This window comes from Mixophyes fleayi, chromosome 3 (assembly GCF_038048845.1).
Source record: "Mixophyes fleayi isolate aMixFle1 chromosome 3, aMixFle1.hap1, whole genome shotgun sequence".
NCBI classification, from domain to species: Eukaryota; Metazoa; Chordata; class Amphibia; order Anura; family Limnodynastidae; genus Mixophyes; species Mixophyes fleayi.
Genome location: NC_134404.1, coordinates 257,629,938 through 257,649,473, shown reverse-complemented (window position 1 = coordinate 257,649,473; position 19,536 = coordinate 257,629,938). Strand labels below are relative to the sequence as shown.

The 19,536-nt window shown below is 36.4% G+C and overlaps 1 protein-coding gene across 1 annotated transcript in view; it reads right to left on the bottom strand.

Annotated features, from left to right (window-relative positions):
• Nucleotides 1-2,691: 2,691 nt before the first annotated feature.
• Nucleotides 2,692-19,536, bottom strand: part of LOC142144515 (protein unc-93 homolog A-like) — a 69,303-nt gene continuing 52,458 nt past the window's right edge. The window contains exons 4-8 of the mRNA XM_075203489.1: nt 17,934-18,071; nt 15,880-16,094; nt 10,585-10,720; nt 8,889-9,020; nt 2,692-3,693 (exon numbers count right to left, since the gene is read on the bottom strand). Of these exons, the coding sequence (XP_075059590.1) occupies nt 3,422-3,693; nt 8,889-9,020; nt 10,585-10,720; nt 15,880-16,094; nt 17,934-18,071 (893 nt within the window). The 3' untranslated portion in view covers nt 2,692-3,421. The remainder of the gene's footprint in view (nt 3,694-8,888; nt 9,021-10,584; nt 10,721-15,879; nt 16,095-17,933; nt 18,072-19,536) is intronic.

The window sequence follows — 19,536 nt, the reverse complement described above, 5'->3', positions numbered from 1 at the left end:
AGCATTTGTAAGCCCCACCTACTGGGGTTAGAGGGCGCATTGGGGATAACAAAAGGGAATGGTGGCAAAGTAAGCCCAGCCAGTTCCCAATAACAACAGACAGGGTGGAATAGGTGGTCTGTCCTGTCACAGATTTCTGGTGGTAAGCAGAGGGATAACCCCAGGCGGCTTTTTGTGCACCAGTCAGGAAAGCTGAGTTATTTAGGAAAGGAATAACTGCAGCCTGGAGAACGCACAAGATGTTTAAGTACAGTAAAATGTCCAAGTGGACCTTGAGATACTGTGCCAAGCAAAGAAGTTACAAATTCCTTACACAGCGACAAAGAGCGAAATGAAAAAGACACTGAAGGCCTGGGATGCACAGTACGGGTCAGCAGATGAGGAAGATGACTGAGACAGTGCCCAGGAGGAGACATTAACTCTAAACCTAGAGGTACCTGCAGTAACATTCCAGATCACAGCACCTGTTTCCAGTGACAGTCACCCCCACCAGAGTGAACCAGTGGTGCAAGTTCAACAGCATGGTGGCTAAGTGGTTAGCACTTCTGCCTCTCAGCACTGGTGTCTTGAGTTTAATTCCCTACCATGGTCTTATCTGTGAGGAGTTTGCATGTTCTCCCCGTGATTGCGTGGGTTTCCTCCGGGTGCTCCGTTTTCCTCCCACACTCCAAAACATACTGGTAGGCTAATTTGCTGCTAACAAATTTACCCTAGTCTGTCTGTGTGTGTTAAGGAGCATAGACTTTCTATAGTAGTAGATTTCTGCAGTCAAATCACAGCTATTTCATTATAAATAGATTGCCTCTTTAAACCTGTTCAATCTTCTACAACTCACTTTGTGAGCACATAATTGCAGCAAATGACCTCCCCACATCAATTCTAAAATGGTAACTGAGAACATGATGGCAATTCTAAAATGGTAGCTGAGAACAGGATCTCAATCCAAAACATGCAAGATCCAACATTTTTTGGATCTTTTGCCTTATTTTCAGATCCAAAATTGGCGCAAGAAACTGAGTCATACCCCAAAATGAGTATTTGTCAGATTCTTCAGTATCCGAACCGCTCATCTCTAATACCAATATAAGACACACTGACACACACACGCACACACACACACACCATCATCCTATGAAAAATGACCCAATTTTAGCATGTTTGGAACTCTTATTATCTGAAAAAGTGTACCAGATACCATAGTCTCCAAAAAATACACAAAGGTGTAGATTCAAATCCCCGCATTATTACTGTTACTATGGTTAATTTTAACACCTATTTATGCTGGCGGCTTAGGGAACTGCGAGCAAAAATCAGCACTAAATGACCATAGTAACTGGTAGTCTTAATGTCAGACAGTGACAGTAATCATATTCAATTAGCTCAGTGGAGTGGAGCCTTATTGCAGTGCCACGGATTACCTTTGTGCCCCGTTCCGGAGCATTACCGTTCCGGAGCATAGGCTGGAACCTAATTGAATATGCTCCTTTAAATTTACTCTCTACAGTACTTTAGAGTTATCTAATATTTATCTCTGGAAAACCTTACACTTTTTTGGAGGCTTCAGACATGTTCTTCCCTCATTTAAAGCTCTACTGTGTACACTTAGATGAATAAAGAACGACAGGGATTGTTAGAGGAATAAAAAAAATGAGCACCCCGACACACCTGGAACATTTAATTGCAATATTTTTATTTTTTATTTTTGTGCTTTCATGTACTATGCAAATATTTGTGTAATTGACAAACAAAGATAAGGCCTGTTTGGGAAGTTAGGGACAAAAGACAAACATTACATCAATAGGCCCAGACACATTTAAAGACAGAGTCATTTTCAGTTATATTCCAAAAGAAAAATGTATATCATTTTCTCAAAAGTGTAGAAAAATCATGTTTATTTACATTTTTGCTGGTGAAAATCTGGCTATATGAAAATTTTTTACATTTAGTAGACACATCTAAGTACATGAAGAACAAATCATTACTTTGTAGGCAGATATTTATGTTCTACAATCCTTATCAATATAATATATAAAATGTAATTTTGTGCTTTAAATACACCTATGCAAGAAATAGCAACTATGAAGCATAGGAAATACAAATAGTGGATAATTATGGGCTGCAAAGTGGCACATGGTTAGAATAGCTTCCTCACAGCACTGGGATTATGGGCTTCATTCCGAGCAGTTGTGGTGTTTGTATGTTTTCCATATGTTTGTGTGGATATTTTTCCAGGTGCTCCACTTTCTTCCCACAGTTCAAAAACATACTGGTATTTTACGGTTTGTTAGAGATTGGTAGATAATTTAAAATGTAAGCTCTATCAAGGCAGGGACTGATCTGAATGATTAAATACTTTCTGTAAAGTGCTGAGTAATCTGTTGGTGCTATATAAAAAAAAAGCTAGACTTTTGAATCATTTTAGATCCTGAGCTAGGCTGGCATGTAAGAGTTGGGCTAATGTTAAGGCTATTATTGGCAGTTTCATATTTTGCGCCACAGGTTTCAGTGCTAAGTCCCATTCCAGAACAGTGCTGTACAACATTACAAATGATATAACATTATAGAAGTTCAGAGTTACAGTGGAAGTGGCAAAAGTGTAAAATAAAGTACTTGAGAATAAATAATTGTCAAAAACAATAGTAACATAATTTATTTATGCCTGTGTATATATATATATATATATATATATATGTATATATATATATGTATATACTAATGTTAAATCATTACATATGAGCAGAGTAGATCGAGCAAATGACCTTTAATGGTTTACCTGACGTCAATGTTCTATGGTTATATATGGTTATATATAAGGGTAAGGAATTTAGGTTTAAGACTGAGTTTGATGTTAGCATTGTTTTTAAATCTGGAGACTTCCGTCTTTGAAGCAAGTGGTCTTTTGTTCTCTTTAGGATTATTTACCAAACAAGTCTAGCACATGCCTAAGGCACTACTGTTTATGTAAGGACTTTATTAAATCAAATTTACTTCTTTAATTTAATTTTCATAAACAATCCCCATTTCTCCAGCTCAAACAATGGAGAAAGGGGTGACAGATAATGTGGCTCAAACATGAGGAATGCACAATTATCAATTTAGGGAATATTTGCTGACCATGACTAGGGCAAAATAAACGCTAGATATGGCCTAGCCGTAGACAACAAGATCTTGAGATAGAAGCTACTTGAGAGCCTCTCCTAGTGAGTCCTATTACAAAGCCCATTACTAAAGTTGGAATACGGACTGAGGGTAAATGCCCTTTATTAAAATGGCAAAAAAGTATTGCCTATGAGGGCTTGACCAAAGAGGCATAATCATGTTAAAGTAGGCCCAGCAGGGCTAAATGAGATGCACAGATTTAAACATTTTCAACAATTTGTTGATAATCTTAATGTCCTAATAAAAAGGGCAAATGTAAATGCTACATCTTAGTTTGCATAGTTTTGTAGAGTGAGTCATCTTCACCTGTATCCTTTTCTAGTTTGTTGTTTGGTAATTTTTTATTTTCATTGTATTCAACAAGTGTATAAAGTGCCATTCCAAGAACTAACACAAAAAGAATAATGTATAACTTCACAGACACACATAAAAATGTGCTATATCCATAGGCTATAACAAATCCCAGAGACTCCCATAGACGATAGTTGGCGAAAGCAGCTTCTTTGTGATCATCAAATAATACTCCATAAAGAGCTAGAAAACAAAATGTGCACATTTATTAGCAACTGATTATGTGTTAAAGTTATGCACAAATAAGCAATATAATACAGGCAATAAAAATACAAAACCAATATACAATCAGTACAAAATCCATTCTCACTGCATCACAATTGCACATTTTAAGTAAAAAAATTATGCATTAAATTATTGCACTTATTGAGAGCAAATTATATTATTGAGAACAAATCTGGAATAGTCATGTTAAATGTCTTTATATATGTTCTAATGTATATATAAGGCAATACGTTTAATGATACACTGATGTAATAATATATGGCTCCACTCTACCAGGCACTGGTAGTGCACTTCCTACCAAATTCCCTGATCTAACTGATGGCTTTTATGGTGAATAGCATAACTCCCAATTGCTCCAGCGGTCCCAGTCCTGATGTCAGAAGAGTGACCTACTTCCCTGGTGAGCAGGTGCCTTGTGTGCCAGAGGAAGATGACTGTGGTACCTGTGGTAATGGAAGGGTGTTTTTAGGGGAAGGGCTTTGAGGGTGGCCTAGTGCTTCGAAAGTGCTGGGTATGCCTTTCAGCATGGTGCAGCAGTGCACTTAATTTTTCCTATTTATCATCAGACCTTTAATCTGTATATATAGCTCCTTCTTCTCATTTTCATCCACGTCCCTTTAGACTAGTATATAACTGAATGAACTATAAGAATCATCTCTCGACCCTGCTTCGCTTTCTAACTACCACTCAATCTCTCTCCTCCCTTTCAACTCCAATTACTAGAGCTGCTTGTCTATAACCACATTACCAGCTTCCTCTGCTCTCACTCCATCCTTGACCCAATCCAACCTGTCTTCCAACCACTCCACTGTCCTTATTATAGTCACAAATGGTCTTCTCTCTGCCAAGTCTAAGTATCATTTCTCTTTACTTTTTTACATTTCTCTTCTGGCCCTTTCTATGGCTTTCAGCATTGTGGAACAACATCTCTTCCAGCACACCCTTCAGTCCTTCTGCCTTTATAACACTGTTTTCTCCTGGTTTCCTTTCTGTTAGGACTATGGGCCGTTTTTTTCATGTAACACACAAATACTTGATAGTTAATTTGTACACTGAAATTTAAAGTTGATATGTGTGTGTTACATGAAAAAACAGACAGTATTTAACTTATGTGCAAAACAGAATACTCATTTGCACCCCTTGCATTGTAACATGGTTTTGTCCAGGAGACTGAAATAAGGATCCTCTTCATTTAAGATCCTTAATGAATCAGGTCCTATGTCTGTATTCTGAATTAGACCTGCAGTACCTCTGTGCTACCAGAGGTGCTGCTGTCATAATAAAAATTCTAATAGAGATAGTCCAGCAATGGATCACTGAAGTCTGTATTAACTCAATTAGTATAGGACCGCTAAAGCGCAGCTGATAAAAAACCTTTGAGTTCCAAATATGATGAAGAGACTAAAATCAGCGCTAAGATAGAAGCCTATGCCAATAAAACTTAATTGGTGATTGAATCCACGATAATGAAAAAAATAATCACATTTAATAAACTGCAATAAATGTAAAGCAACAAATTAAAACAATGTTTAAATAAACATATCAGTGCACTGAAAATAATAATACTTCTGCTCCAGGTAGTAATAAGCAAATATTATGCTATAATTCTTCAAACTTGTTAAATTGTAATAAAGTATCTTTATGAACAAGATGTATAGTTATCTAGCAATCTTCGGAGTATTAATTATTGAATTGAATGATCCACTAGTGGGAAAGTATGTCAGTCCCAACAAATAATATGGATGTTCAGTTCTCAAAATCCTTGAGTGATTAATACGTTAGAATTATCCTCTTCACTTCTCAGAGTGTACCAAGTATAGCAGCATACCACTGGGTGTTGTTTCATAGATAAATAAAAGTCATCGAAAACCTGGTATAGTAAGCAAATGATAACAATGCAAATAAATGATTAAATACCGTAGGTTCCCTCCGTTGGTATTGGAAAGGCACTTGTCCAGCATGAATAATCCAGCTGTAATCTCTGGCGACGCTGCAGATCTCACTCCGAGAAACCTTTCTATAGACTGGTGACTAAGTGAACAGTGAGAGCTCTAATGATATTCGGAGCCACCGTGTGTAAAAAGATTGACCGAGGGTATTGGTGATTTCTCCTACTTGAATAGACTCGTAGTGCGGTCCCGCGTTCTCACCTCTTGGAATGAAAAATATTATCACTGCAATAAATACTCCGGAGTAGATATAAAAGATGAAGTAAATTAGGCAGAAGTATCAAGCGTGACTGATAATCCTTAATGAGTACTGATGCGTTTCATCATACATGGATGATTTCATCAGAGGTAGTGAAGTCTCTGTCCCGCTGAGGTTCTCTGGGGCATATTAAATAAAGCACGATAGTGCTTTTAACGGGTAATTAAAGTCCCACAGTGTCCTCCGCAAATTTATTAAGGGGCATCGCAGCAGATATCATGGATATCTGCTGCTTTGCATTACTCTTCGTTTTTGCGAGCAGTCACCATACAACAGTATGGTGACTGCTCCTGGCCGCAATCTAACAAGTCCCGAAAAAAAAAATTTTCCGGGAACTTGTCATGTTAATGTACGCCAGCTGCTGGCGTACATCATCTGAATTGAGGAAATCTAATGCTGTCAGCTCTGCTCCGGAGAGCAGAGCTGGACAGCGCATGTGTGGAGGGATCACATGATCCCTCCCTGTCACTCACAGCTCTCTCTCTGCAACTATCGTTGCAGAGACAGAGAGGGGATCTGTGTGCGCATGTCCAGTTCTTGGAACTGGACATGCGCACTTGAAGAGTGAAGAGAAGACCCGAAGACAGCGCTTCCGAAGAGGGGGGTAAGTATGGTTTTTTTTATCACTGAAACAGCAGTTTTTCGGAACTGCTGTTTCTATGCACGGCTGTACATAAATGTGAGAAGTAGTTCAATCCTTATCATTGCGATAAGGATTGAAAACTACTTTTCACTTTATGTGAATAATGATAAATGTGCCCCTTTATATGGTCTGTCGGATTTCTCTTCTACCCGGAGCCGTAATCTCAAGCATGTGCTTAATTAGTTGATTAAATATTAACTCATTTGTTTAAATTGTAACGCAACACTTAAGCAGAAACACTCCTTAAAGTTCTATACATAAAAGAACCACAGTTTTCTAATTCATCACAATGACATATCATTACGTGGATTCAAAAAACCAACATCTATCATAATTTGAATTGACAAATATATATGTGTACAAATATATAAAAAATCTCCCATTATGGATATCAATCTGATAAATATTAAACACAAAAAAATCCCTTTAGTAGAAATTCCCTATATATATATATATATATATATATATATATATATGTGTGTGTGTGTACATACATATACATATATACACATATACATACATACATACACATGTTAATGAATATGATATAATAAAAGTTACATAATCATATTAAAAATCATAAAAAATAAAATAATATCATTATCTATTAATATTGGCCATTGGGTCATTGTTACTGCCGTTATACCTCGACAGTTTCGCCTTGCTTACAAGGGGTTAAGCCATCTTCATCTTATCCGGATCGTGATCACCTATGTCTGGCCTTTTTAAGACTGCCTTTTTCCAACAGACTTTGCCAGTTTGTTTATTTATGCTGTTGGTCTTTCTAAGTAACTTCTGTGAACTGGTCCTGATTATCTGACTCCTGTTACATCCACCGTTTTGCACCTTTGTTTATGATCCTTATTTGCAATAGATACATTCTGTTTTCAAGCGCTACAACTCTCTTCGTGGTTTTCACATTGGGAATCTTTAACAACTTCTATCTTTCCAACTTCTTCTTCTCTGTTTCCATCTCTGGTTCCTCCTCCCCTCCTCTCTCTATACCCAAAACTGTCTGTCATAAGCCCTCTTCCCTTCTTGTTGACCATCTCCTCCCTTGGCAAACCCAGTACCATCTCTACATCGACTACATTCAGTTTTACTTCCCCTTCACTTACCTCTCCCCTTACTTCCTCTCTTGAATGCCCAGGTGTCTTTCAGCCTCCTCCTTATGCATGTTCCAGTGCTTTATCAAACACATTCAACTCAACTCAACATTTCCAAAAAGGAACTTACTGTCGTCCCTGTCCTTCATTTCTGCCTGTTCTCCTATGTAATTAGGTTTATATACTAGTGTGTGTGTGTGTGTGTGTGCATGCGTGCCTGTGTTCGTGCATGTATGTGTGTGTATCTACTATATAAAAGCCTAGTGAGGTGTGTCTGTGTGTGGAAAAAAAAAAAACCAAGCTGCAGCGCCACCTGCTGGGCGAAGTTATACACTGACCTACTAAATTCTTAGTGTGTGTAGAAAAAAAAATCAGAAAGGGCTGAAATTTGCTGCAGTGCCACCTGCTGGGCGGAGTTATACACTGACCTACTAAATTCTTAGTGTGTGTGGAAAAAAAACTCAGAAAGGGCTGAAATTTGGTATACTAAGATATTTTTAATTTGTTCATTTAATTTTTTAATTGTTAAAAGTGTTTATAAAGATTTTAAATATATATATATATATATATATATATATATATATATATATATTTCTTGAAGGAGAAGTGACAGTTGGGAGTGGTTGATGCTTGCCGGGGGTTACAGTGGGGAGTGGTTGGTGGTTGCCGGGGGTGACAGAGCGAGAGGAGTGTGATACTCAGAACCGCTGAGAGAGATCCCTGTGTCTGAATAGACATCTGGAAAGATGTGGCGATAAAGATGAAGGATGAGGTGATGGAGAAAAATGATGAGGTGGTGAAATGTGGACAAAACCACGTTAAAAAACGGCGCTTGCGTCGGGAAGTAACGCTCTTCCCCTGAGGAGGCCTGGCCTAGCCCCAAATGCATGACAAGAACCTTTTTAACACCTTAAGTAGCTTGATTTGACTATAATGCATGAGTATCATGCACGGGTTAACTTGTGTATATATATATATATATATATATATATATATTTATTTATATTTACATTTATTATTATAATTTACATTCGCTAGTCTAGTTCAATTAAGGTGAATCTGACAGGAGAAAAGGCAAGAGGAAAGAGGACAAAAGACAAAGACAATAAACTTTGTTTAAATTGTTGTTTTTGACCAGGACCTTGTGAGTTTTAGTGTATTTAATCATTGAAACGTAGTGATAGCTTAATACTTACCATTGGTTTGGGTCTGCCAGATGGAGTCTGCCATACCCCAGATTGCAGGAAACACAAAGAACACAGCAAGCTGATTTGGATGAGGTTTCCAAAGTAGTAGTGCTATAATACTAGCAGCATTTGTGAATGCGGCTATAGATATAAATAAAGAAATAACAGGCATATTAAGAGCAATAAATAAGTAAGGTTAGATGTACTCTCCCTCCCACACCTTTCTCTTTACAACTCATCTAACGCTCTCATTTCTCAATTCAAGAAAATACTGTTTTACCCACTTGATAGGCACATACTGTATACTTTATGTACTATATGGTAACATATAGTAACAAGTGTTTTATTGTAGTAACATGAATTGGAACTAGAGTTAATATAAAATCAAATGGCAGTGTAGATATTCTGGAATATCATGCTCTAAGACTGTGTAGACCACATTCATTGCATCCAAAAAATACTACCAGCAATGGTTCACAAATTATTATACTAGTATTGCCCCCATATGGCATGCCAGTGCCAGACCTAAAATACAAATGGCTGACAACAGAGAAAAATCTAAGAATGTTTATACACATACGCACACAGACTATTTATTGCGCTACTAGTAGTTCCTGCAGCTCTTTTGCCTAAGTTAACTGGTATTTTAGGTTTAGTGGTCATTTAATATCCCAGCAGAGCCCCCGTATTTTACTAATAGTCCTCATGCCATGAAGCCTGTGCCAAACTTTACCAGTAGGACCCATATTATATAGTACCATATATCAGACAATATCAGACAATTCAGTAGCTGAATGAAAACTTGAAAGACACATCACACCAACAACTTTTTTGTTAACTTTTGCAATTTGATCAATTTGAAGTTTTGCTGTATGGGTAATTGACCTGTGTACCGACTTCAACATGCACATTTTATTCTAGTCGTACTGTTCTAAACACAAAATACATTATAATACTTTGTCAGGTAGCTTGTAATTTCCAGACCCTTATTTCTTGGTATAAGTTGATTAATATATATATCACATCCTCATTAAAAGTGTTCATTTCATTAATCCCATTAGTGGTAGTCACTTTTCCGATAGTGACCACACCGACAGTGACTACACAGACATTTAAAATCTGAAGACTCCAACATGACAGAAACAGCAACTTGCCATTACACAGAGACAGTAAATTCCCGACCTGATCTGTTTCCAAATGTTGAAAATTACGTCACTTGAAAAAGCGACTGCTGTTAAAGCGCCAATGCACGGACCCGGTTTACTATAATCTCATGTAAGTAGTATGTTAGGGTTAGGGGTTAGGGATTAAGGGTTAGGGTTTAGGGTTAACCTTACTGTCAAAAGCTGGGTCCGTGTATTGCCGCTTTAAAACTGAAAATTTCCCAGTCGCGTTTTCAAATTACATTAATTTCAACTGTCAGGAACAGATCGGGTCAGGAATTTACTGTATCCTTGTAACAGTAAGTCGCTGTTTCTGTCATGTCGAGTGTCATTCTTTGGATTTTAAATGTCGGTGTAGTCACAGTCGGTGTGGTCACTATCTTCAAATCGTACCACACCTAATCCCATATGGTGTAAAGAAATACATCAATCTATACTGCACATATCTTGGATGAGAATATGCTTAGAGTATGACCCTGATGTATCTTTAATATTTCTTGTGTAGTCCATATTCAGGCATGGGTGTACATGTTGTTTCTTACCAAAGAAAAAGAGAGATATCCTTCCTGTGTATTGTGAAAGTTTACCAAACAACAAAGAACAGATTGCATTGGTTGCTGCAAAGCAAATCATCACATAGCCAACAAAATGTATTCCAAGTGTGCAGGTAACATAAGACTAAAAAGAAAAAGAAAAAAATTAAATAAAAATTTACTAACATGACACTAAATACAAATATCATTTTCAGAACAGATTGACTGCGGAGAATGGTATAGCTTATATTCAAGATGTTTTGTAACAGTCATAGACATAATCAAAATAAATATATATGCTTTTAAAAGTTCGGTATAATGTAAGGAATTTCTCATTACTCATCACTTAAAGGCAAATTTCACACAACACTAAAATTTAGTGTTAGTAGAAATTAAGTAAGATAATATGTTAGGTTTTAGCAGTTGTCCTGATGCATCTACTGTCTCCATTTACTGTCTAAAAAAGGAGATCCTCTCTCCTGCTCAGGTGGTCCTGATGTAGTCAAGGCCTCTTCCTTTATATAACCAAAAATAAAGCCTGTCAAATCATGAGAGAGGTACCTCCTGTTTGAAATAGTTAGGCCCATCATAGGAACCGACTGGATCGATAGAGCACAGGTAAGCAAAATTTGCTTTTTAAAATATTGAAAAAAAAATCAGTTTTAGATAGAATTAACCTTTTATTATAAGTAGAGATGTGTGCAGACCCCCTGTGTTTTGGTTTTGGTTCTAAAACCATCTTTGTGTTTTGGCTTTGGTCAAAAATCTTCATGTGTTTTGTCTTTGGTTTTTGATCTGGATTTAATTAATTTAATTTAATCTATTTATAGCATTAACATTCTTTTACAGTCATTTACAGTCTATTTTACAATAATCTCTTCACAACTGCATCCCCACAACAGAAATGAGTTGAGAAAATTGCTGAAGCATATAAAGTGTGGAATTCCACATTGTTACTACCTCTTGCTGGTTGTTTGAAAGTTACATGTTCGACACTTATATGGCCGACACCATAATTTAGACAGGGTTGAACATTGATGGTATTATTAGGTCAATAATTTGAATGTAGACATTTTATTTATCTCAGGTGTTAGCAGGCCCGAGCTCCACGATAGGTATGGCTCCAGGCACTGAAGGGGACTAGCGCTACACAAGTTAGACCACAATGAGTGGAGTGCTGAGACAGCCACACCTTTGCACCATAATGATACCAATCTACTCTCTGAACAATGAAGGGGCCCTATAAGTCTCCATAAACCAATTTAGATAAGCCAATTTACCCTAAAATTAGTTAATTAGGGTCTCAAGGGCCGAAGCCCCGACCAAATGTGGCTACTTAAGTGTCCAACCCACCCGTGAGCACACATTTTTTAAACTTGGTCCAGAGCTGTAAACATTTTATTGGTAAGCTGTTTGCACACATACCAGATTCCTTTTCATGTTGTTTGCTCCAAATTAATAGTTTAATAAACATATACAATATAGTTATTTACACAAGATGTTGGTGGCTTATTGAAATGTGAGGGCACATATTGGTTGTTTGGTCAAAGGTATGCACAATACATGTACTGAGCAAATTTAGGCATGTTTTATGTATTGACATATAATAACAATGCGGATGAGGAATACTGGCTGCACTCGAAAGTCCAAAAATGGTTGTGTAGTTGTAGACTGTGCCAAACCAATATAAAGGACCCCATTGTGTCCCATTTTATTATTTACTATTGAACACTGCATACACTGGTGACATACAGCTGTGAACCAGAATTCCCTGCAGCTGCTCCGTTGTTTGTCTGCAATTTTATTATGTTGTTAGTGAAAGGCTGATGTAGCAACAGATTGTTTTTGGATTTTTTTTTTTATAGAAGACAACAGGTAGGACAGAATATGTTACACTAAATGAATTTTGTTTTGGAACCTGGGAAAAAGAATAATTTTTTCACATCTCAATACTGTTAAGGCTAAATTAATATAATATATTTTGTCTTTGTTGCATGATCTTACATCATTCATGATTGGGTGACAGTAACGGAGTCCTTTTTATTCCATTATTATTTACGTTTATTTATATTTTGGTTAAGAAAAAATAAATTTCGAGGTTCTTTTAGAATTGGACATAAGAGTGTGATCTATATAAGATACAGATATCTGTACCACGTATGAGCACCAAAACTGTGTTTGCACATCGTTAACTTCAATATAATTAACTTGTGTCTCCTTACAATTGAAGACTCTGTACAGGCAGGCAGGAGCTGGCAAGTGTAGGTCGAGTAGAATAAGGGCATATTCAGGTAATTGCGGCACAATTAGACGTGAACACATTCGTAGGTGCAGAGGGGCTGGGCACTGATAGGCAAATATGATGATGAGTATCTAGTGGCTTCTGAACGGCTGATTTTGTATTGACCATTCTTCCTTTAATTACTAAAGTTGTGGCTATATAATATGAAGTAGTTGGCATATTTGTATTACTTTATTTGATAATTACCTTTGGACATCACTTTTAGAATGATTGGTTAGCTTGAGGTGGACTGGTAAACGATGGTATGCCATACCACCACTTCTCCTATTGATTTGATTGCTCAGCAATCAAACTACATTCACTTACATTTTCCATACCACTTCTAAATTTCCACTTCGACCAGAGTTAATTCTGAACACAGCTACAGTCCCACTATGAAATTTTGTGCGCACTTGTGCAAGCAGGGTTTTGTTGGTTTTTTTTTCACTTCTTTTTCATAAAGTGGTTTATTTGTTTTTTACTTGAATTTTGTTAACTTGTAACTTAAAAGGTGGGAAAAGGTCTGACATGATTTATCTTGATTTTAGGTTTTGCCTCACAAGCACCTGCAATTTCAATAAGTGTGTATAGTAGAAATGCTCACTGACCCCCGTGTTTTGGTTTTGGTTTTGGATCTGGATTACCTTCGTGTTTTTGTTTTGCTGTTGCTTTTGGCAAAACCGCCCTTGCATGTTTTGGTTTTGGTTTTGTTTTGCTTTATTTTTGAAAAAAATACCATTTTGTTGGTCTAAAATAACCTAATTTAGTGCTTCACCAGTTTCTTGGATAAGTGAGGTAATTCTAAAGCTAATAAATTATAAGAAAAACAGTTTAATCCCTGGTAGGCCGTCCTTAATTCTTACACTTGCCTGCAAATTATACAGACAAACATGGTTGTCTTCCCCCTCCATCTTTGACTATTGCAATGTAGCCATCGTCTTTGGGTGTATATTACACCCTCCACTTGTAGTTAGATAGAAAAAAATCAGCCTGCATTGACTGTACGTTAAATAGAAATGGACAAAGGCAGTTTGGTATCTGTCTGCATCAGACCCCCTCTCCACTACTAGTAAAATAGAAAACTATTCAGCCATTATAGACTGTAGAATATAAATAGAAATGGACAAAGGCAGTTTGGTGTCAGTCTCTATAGCTGCCCCCCCCCCCTCCACTTGTAGTTATATAGAAAAAAAGCAGCCTGCATAGACTGAACAATATAAAAAATAAATGGACCAAGGTAGTTTGGTGGCTGTCTATGACCCCCTTCCTCCACTTGTAGTTAAATAGACAAAAAGCAGCCTGCATAGTCTGTAGAATTAGAATATAAAAAGAAATGGACAAAGGCAGTTTGGTATCTGTCTGCATCAGACCCCCTCTCCACTACTAGTAAAATATAAAACTATTCAGCCATTATAGACTGTAGAATAGAAATAGAAATGGACAAAGGCAGTTTGGTGTCAGTCTCTATAGCCGCCCCTCCCCCCTCCACTTGTAGTTAAATAGAAAAAAAGCAACCTGCATAGACTGAACAATATAAAAAATAAATGAACCAAGGTGGTTTGGTGGCTGTCTATGACCCCCTTCCTCCACTTGTAGTTAAATAGACAAAAAGCAGCCTGCATAGTCTGTAGAATTAGAATATAAAAAGTAATGGACAAAGGCAGTTTGGTATCTGTCTGCATCAGACCCCCTCTCCACTACTAGTAAAATATAAAACTATTCAGCCATTATAGACTGTAGAATATAAATAGAAATGGACAAAGGCAGTTTGGTGTCAGTCTCTATAGCCGCCCCCCCCCCTCCACTTGTAGTTAAATAGAAAAAAAGCAACCTGCATAGACTGAACAATATAAAAAATAAATGGACCAAGGTAGTTTGGTGGCTGTCTATTATGGACTCTCCACAGGGATTGGTGTCATTTCTGATTCTGAGCATACATTATCCTCTAATGCCTTACTGTTTTCTTGCAGCTCACCTTTCACACGTAACAGTAGTTGTGCACCACTTTTAGACTCCAAATTACTTGGTCTTGCTTGCTCATGAGTGACCTTACAAGAAGAAGGCTCAGTAACATTTTTAGATTTGGCAGTAATAGAGAAAGGCGAAGGCATCATTCTTTCTTTGCCACTGCATGTGTAGAATGGCATGTTGGCAATTTTATTTTTCTCGCCATTTAACTTTTCATGAGTTACAGCTCTTTTTCTCTTCAACACGGTTATTTTTTTTTTGTGTTTTTCTCCCTGACTTAAAAAGACTATGTACTTTTATATAGGCTTTACCAGATGACGTACTGGGAACACTACCATCAGGACTGGTGCCAGCACCTGCTTGCTGATTCTGCTCATATGTGGACTGCTTTGAATCCATTTTAAGGAGCCCAAACCACTTGTAGTGCAAAATATTGTATAGATAATGCTGCTAAATATGACTTTTGGCAGCCAGAAAAATTATTGTATTACACTGGGGAATATGGGACATCCCAAAGCATTTGTAGTGCAAAATATTGAAAAAAAAAAAAGCCTCCTCTAACAATTGCTAACAGAATTGCTAGCAGAATTTCAATAAAAATTGAAAGAATAAAGTATACAATTATTGCTCTGTCCCTGCTCTTATACAGCCTGTTCTCTCCCTCTGTCAAATGGCGATGGATTGCTGTGGAGGCGGGTATTTATGCATTTCAAATATCGCGAGAACCGAGCCCCGAGATCCAACTACGTCACAATGACATTTTGCCTCGATTTCGATTCCAAATGGGCGGGAGAGTACCGAGCCTGCTCGGTTCGGTACTCGGATAGGTGAAGTTCGGGTGGGTTCTGATCTCGGGGAACCGAGCCTGCCCATCTCTAGTGTATAGACAGAGTATATAGCCTTATAGTTGCTTAAAAGATCCAAAAAGCCAACAGTATTGTAGTGTATAAATGTGAAATAGCTGTCTATGTTAATTTAGATTAAAAATAAGTGGTAGAGTGTCCTTATAGTATACAGTAACGCTCATAAATTTGTAAAGCATTTTTAATAACAACCTTGGTATAGTCACCAGCAAGGAATCCTTGTTCAAAACCACTCCACATTGTGAGAGGAATTAGAAGACATTGGCGCTTATCTCGTAGATGCCTTAGTGTTGCCAATATTTTGATCCAAAATGTTTCATTCTTAATGTCTTCTTTTTTGGGTTCTTTTTTCAGGTCAATATTATCCAGAAATATGGAAACAAGCAAAACAGCAAGTATTCCGCTACCTTTGAAATGTAACGATAATGGGAAAAAAGTTGTTATTATTCAAAAGTAAAAACAGCAATACAACCAGTAATGTATTGCATACTTCACAATAACATATGTAAAGCGTGCATGTAAAAAAGTAAATGGACAATAACAAAGTTTTGTCACTTTGTATGGAAAATAAAAACATGCATTTTTATGGAAGTAGTAGCTCTGACAAGTGGCAAAGAAAACATCTATACAATACCTATTTTTTTAAAGCTGCAAAGTAAACTGTATTTATTAAGAATACTTGTGTAGCAAACTTCCTTCCTATGATTGTGGTGTAATAGGTAAACTTCGTGGTCTTACACAGTATTTCAGTCCTCACAATTTTTTTCAATGAAACAAAAGTATGGAGGTAAATTTGGGAGAATGGTTTTTTATGACACCTGGTTGCTGAATTGTTCATTTTTCAATCAAATCTGTCAAAATGACACAGTAAATAGCCATAGATACAGTGCAGAATCTGTATTACTATAAGTAAATTCTAGTTATTAATACATCAATCGATAAAAATGCAGACAATAAATAACAGATCTAAAAAAAAATTGATTATCCAAATGTTGCAGGTCTCCCAAAAAGACTTTCTTTGAGAAAGTTATATTTTTTGATGAAACGCGTAAATATACTGTATATCCTGTACCTGTAGGTGGGTCCAACAAGCAGGAATTCTTTAATCTTAATTTGTGCACATTAGATTACTGCATATGCAAAGAAAGGGACTGTGTTATAATACACACGAGCTGTACTGATTCAGGGTGTGCATTACTGTTGAGAAACCCTGATCGTGTACTATCTCTGGCTGTGTGGATAATATGAATGAGAGTCCTTCCCTAACAGCTACCATGTCTGATCGGGTGAGATTACTTCACATCACTCTCAAGTTTAAAAATTACCTGTAATTTATGCTTCTGATCAAGTCCCACACAATGTTAGAATTACAATAGGAAGCACATAAAGATTTTCTATACAGATTTTATCCAAAAGGTGAACTGGCCATTCACTTTGGAGTATATATCCAGCTTTTATGTCAGCGCTATATAAGAGATCTGATCCTGCACAATTATTTGGTATTGTGTGTATAAAGTACTCTTTTGCTGATGTGGGCAAATATGAGTACTTGGTGAGGTATAATGGAGATGGGTCTTACCCTATTCTCTCCCTGACAAAGAACCGCTACTCCACGTTCTGATGTCTTTAGATGTCTTGCACGCAGTGGGGGAGTCTTCCGAGGAAAGAAATCAGTGTATACAGGTGGTTCCATTTTTTACATTTTTATCATTTTATTTTTATTGCACTTTATTTTTTACATCTTACTATTGTGTCTTATGAGCCGAGTAAAGAGAGGAACATATTTATTTATTTATTTTTCTCTGTAATGCCCCTTTTTGACTTCATTTATATTACTTGGCAGCTAGGATACTTCTTAAAGGGGAAGCGCCGATATAAACTCTTTTTTCTATATTCTTGATATTGGCTAATTTTTTAGGGATTGACACCCCTAAGATAGGATTTGACCCGGGATTGTTTTCATGAGAAATCAGATGTTGTCATTCACCCTTGGAGTGAGTATGAGCACATGAAAGTTAATTTTTCAGTTTATAAATAGCCATAGATATCTGCAAACTATCCTTAAACTTTTTTTATTTTTTATTTTGTGAATGAGCAGGTTTAAACCATTTCTATAATTAACATATTTAACATGTATCAATGGTATTACAGTTACCCATTATACAATCTCCTTTTCGCCTGTCTAACATATGTGCATTATTTAACACCTGCTTCTGTTTAAAAGTGAATAACAAAGAAACACTTACCTGTATATATACCCAAAAGAGTGTAAATTAAGCTTTCTGAAGGCCGTTTTGAGCTCGTACTGTTCACATAGCTGACATTCACATATGGGCAATCATTTGCTCCACAGTGTGTATAATTTGATTCACCTGCATTATATCCTATATTAAAGAAAAATTAAAGTGCTACGCTTTACTAACTGGAGTGCAGTATATAAATAGTGTAAATGTTATTTAAAAATAATATAAATACATATACTATTTAGAAAGCAACATTGTTTCTAAATGTGATTCTTCAGTGTAGTTTATAACAATAAAACAAAAGTCAGATTTCAAATATTAAAACATTAAAAGTGCAGTTGTTTGGTATTGTGCTGTTACCCCTGTCACTCTTTAGTTTACTGTGTCCTTGTGCATCATGTGATATAAACAAGCAAACTCAATAAAATGAAATATAGCTAATATGACAGAGCTACTGATTCATTTTATTTAAATGTAACATACATTAATAATAAAATTATGCATAAATAAGGGATATAGCTTATAATAAAGTCTAAAATTGTTCAGCAAGACACTCCTATATTTTGTTTCAATACATAGTTGCATATAATATTTCCTCTATTATACTCTGAAATATACTGACACTTTATAAATAAAGGACAATATGGCTGAAACCACAATGGACAACCAGCCCCGTGCTGAATAATACTTGGGCTTATCCAGCACCCAAAGGTTTGAGGGTAGTAGTTTAAAATGAAGAAGTAAGTTAGATTAAGTACTATTGTTGAACTACAAAGTTATACAAGTTATTGAATGCCCATGGGTTCCAGTGGCCGTCAGAGTATGCTGAAGCTTATGAAACTAAAAGCAACTGCATGTGCTTGCAACATGTAATTCCTCAAATGTACTGAAGAGGGGGAAAAAAAAGCATACACTGTTGGCTTTTCACTTATTGATTCCTTCATTCATTCTGAATTTTAAATTTTGGGTGAAAATACCTTTTAAGCATTATATACTTGTTGCTTATATAAAAGAGAATACTATTAAATATATTTGACATACAGCGTTAATTTAATTCTCCTGTGTAAGAAAATCTTCCTGGTTTGCTGATGGATACTACATTAATACTCTTGAAGACAAAACAGACTTATAACAGAAAATTAGAACTATCAGTGAGGAATCTAGATGCCTGAAAATTTTAAATTGGTTTGAAATTCTACTGACTCTGATTTGAATGTGTGGTTCACATTCACTGTTCACTGGTCACGTTTGAGGTTGCCATTCACATTTAATGTTACCATTCAAGTTCATTATTCGAGGTTTGTGTTCATTTGCTCATGTTAAAATTGGTGTTTCCAAATATTTTCATTTTAAACACTATTAAAGTTCCCTCAGTTTTTTCCAGAACTTTTTATTGAACATAAAAAGCTTGACATGTACAATTATAAAGCATATAGTAGATCATATATTACAGTTACATGAATATCACTATGAGATGTACAATGTAGAATATTTTGTTTTAATGTTCCCAAAATATAGTTTTGGGTAATGGAAGGGTGTATTTACATCGGGAGTGGTGGGGAAAGAAGGTTGTGAGATGAAGCCAGGGAGGGACATGCCAAACTAG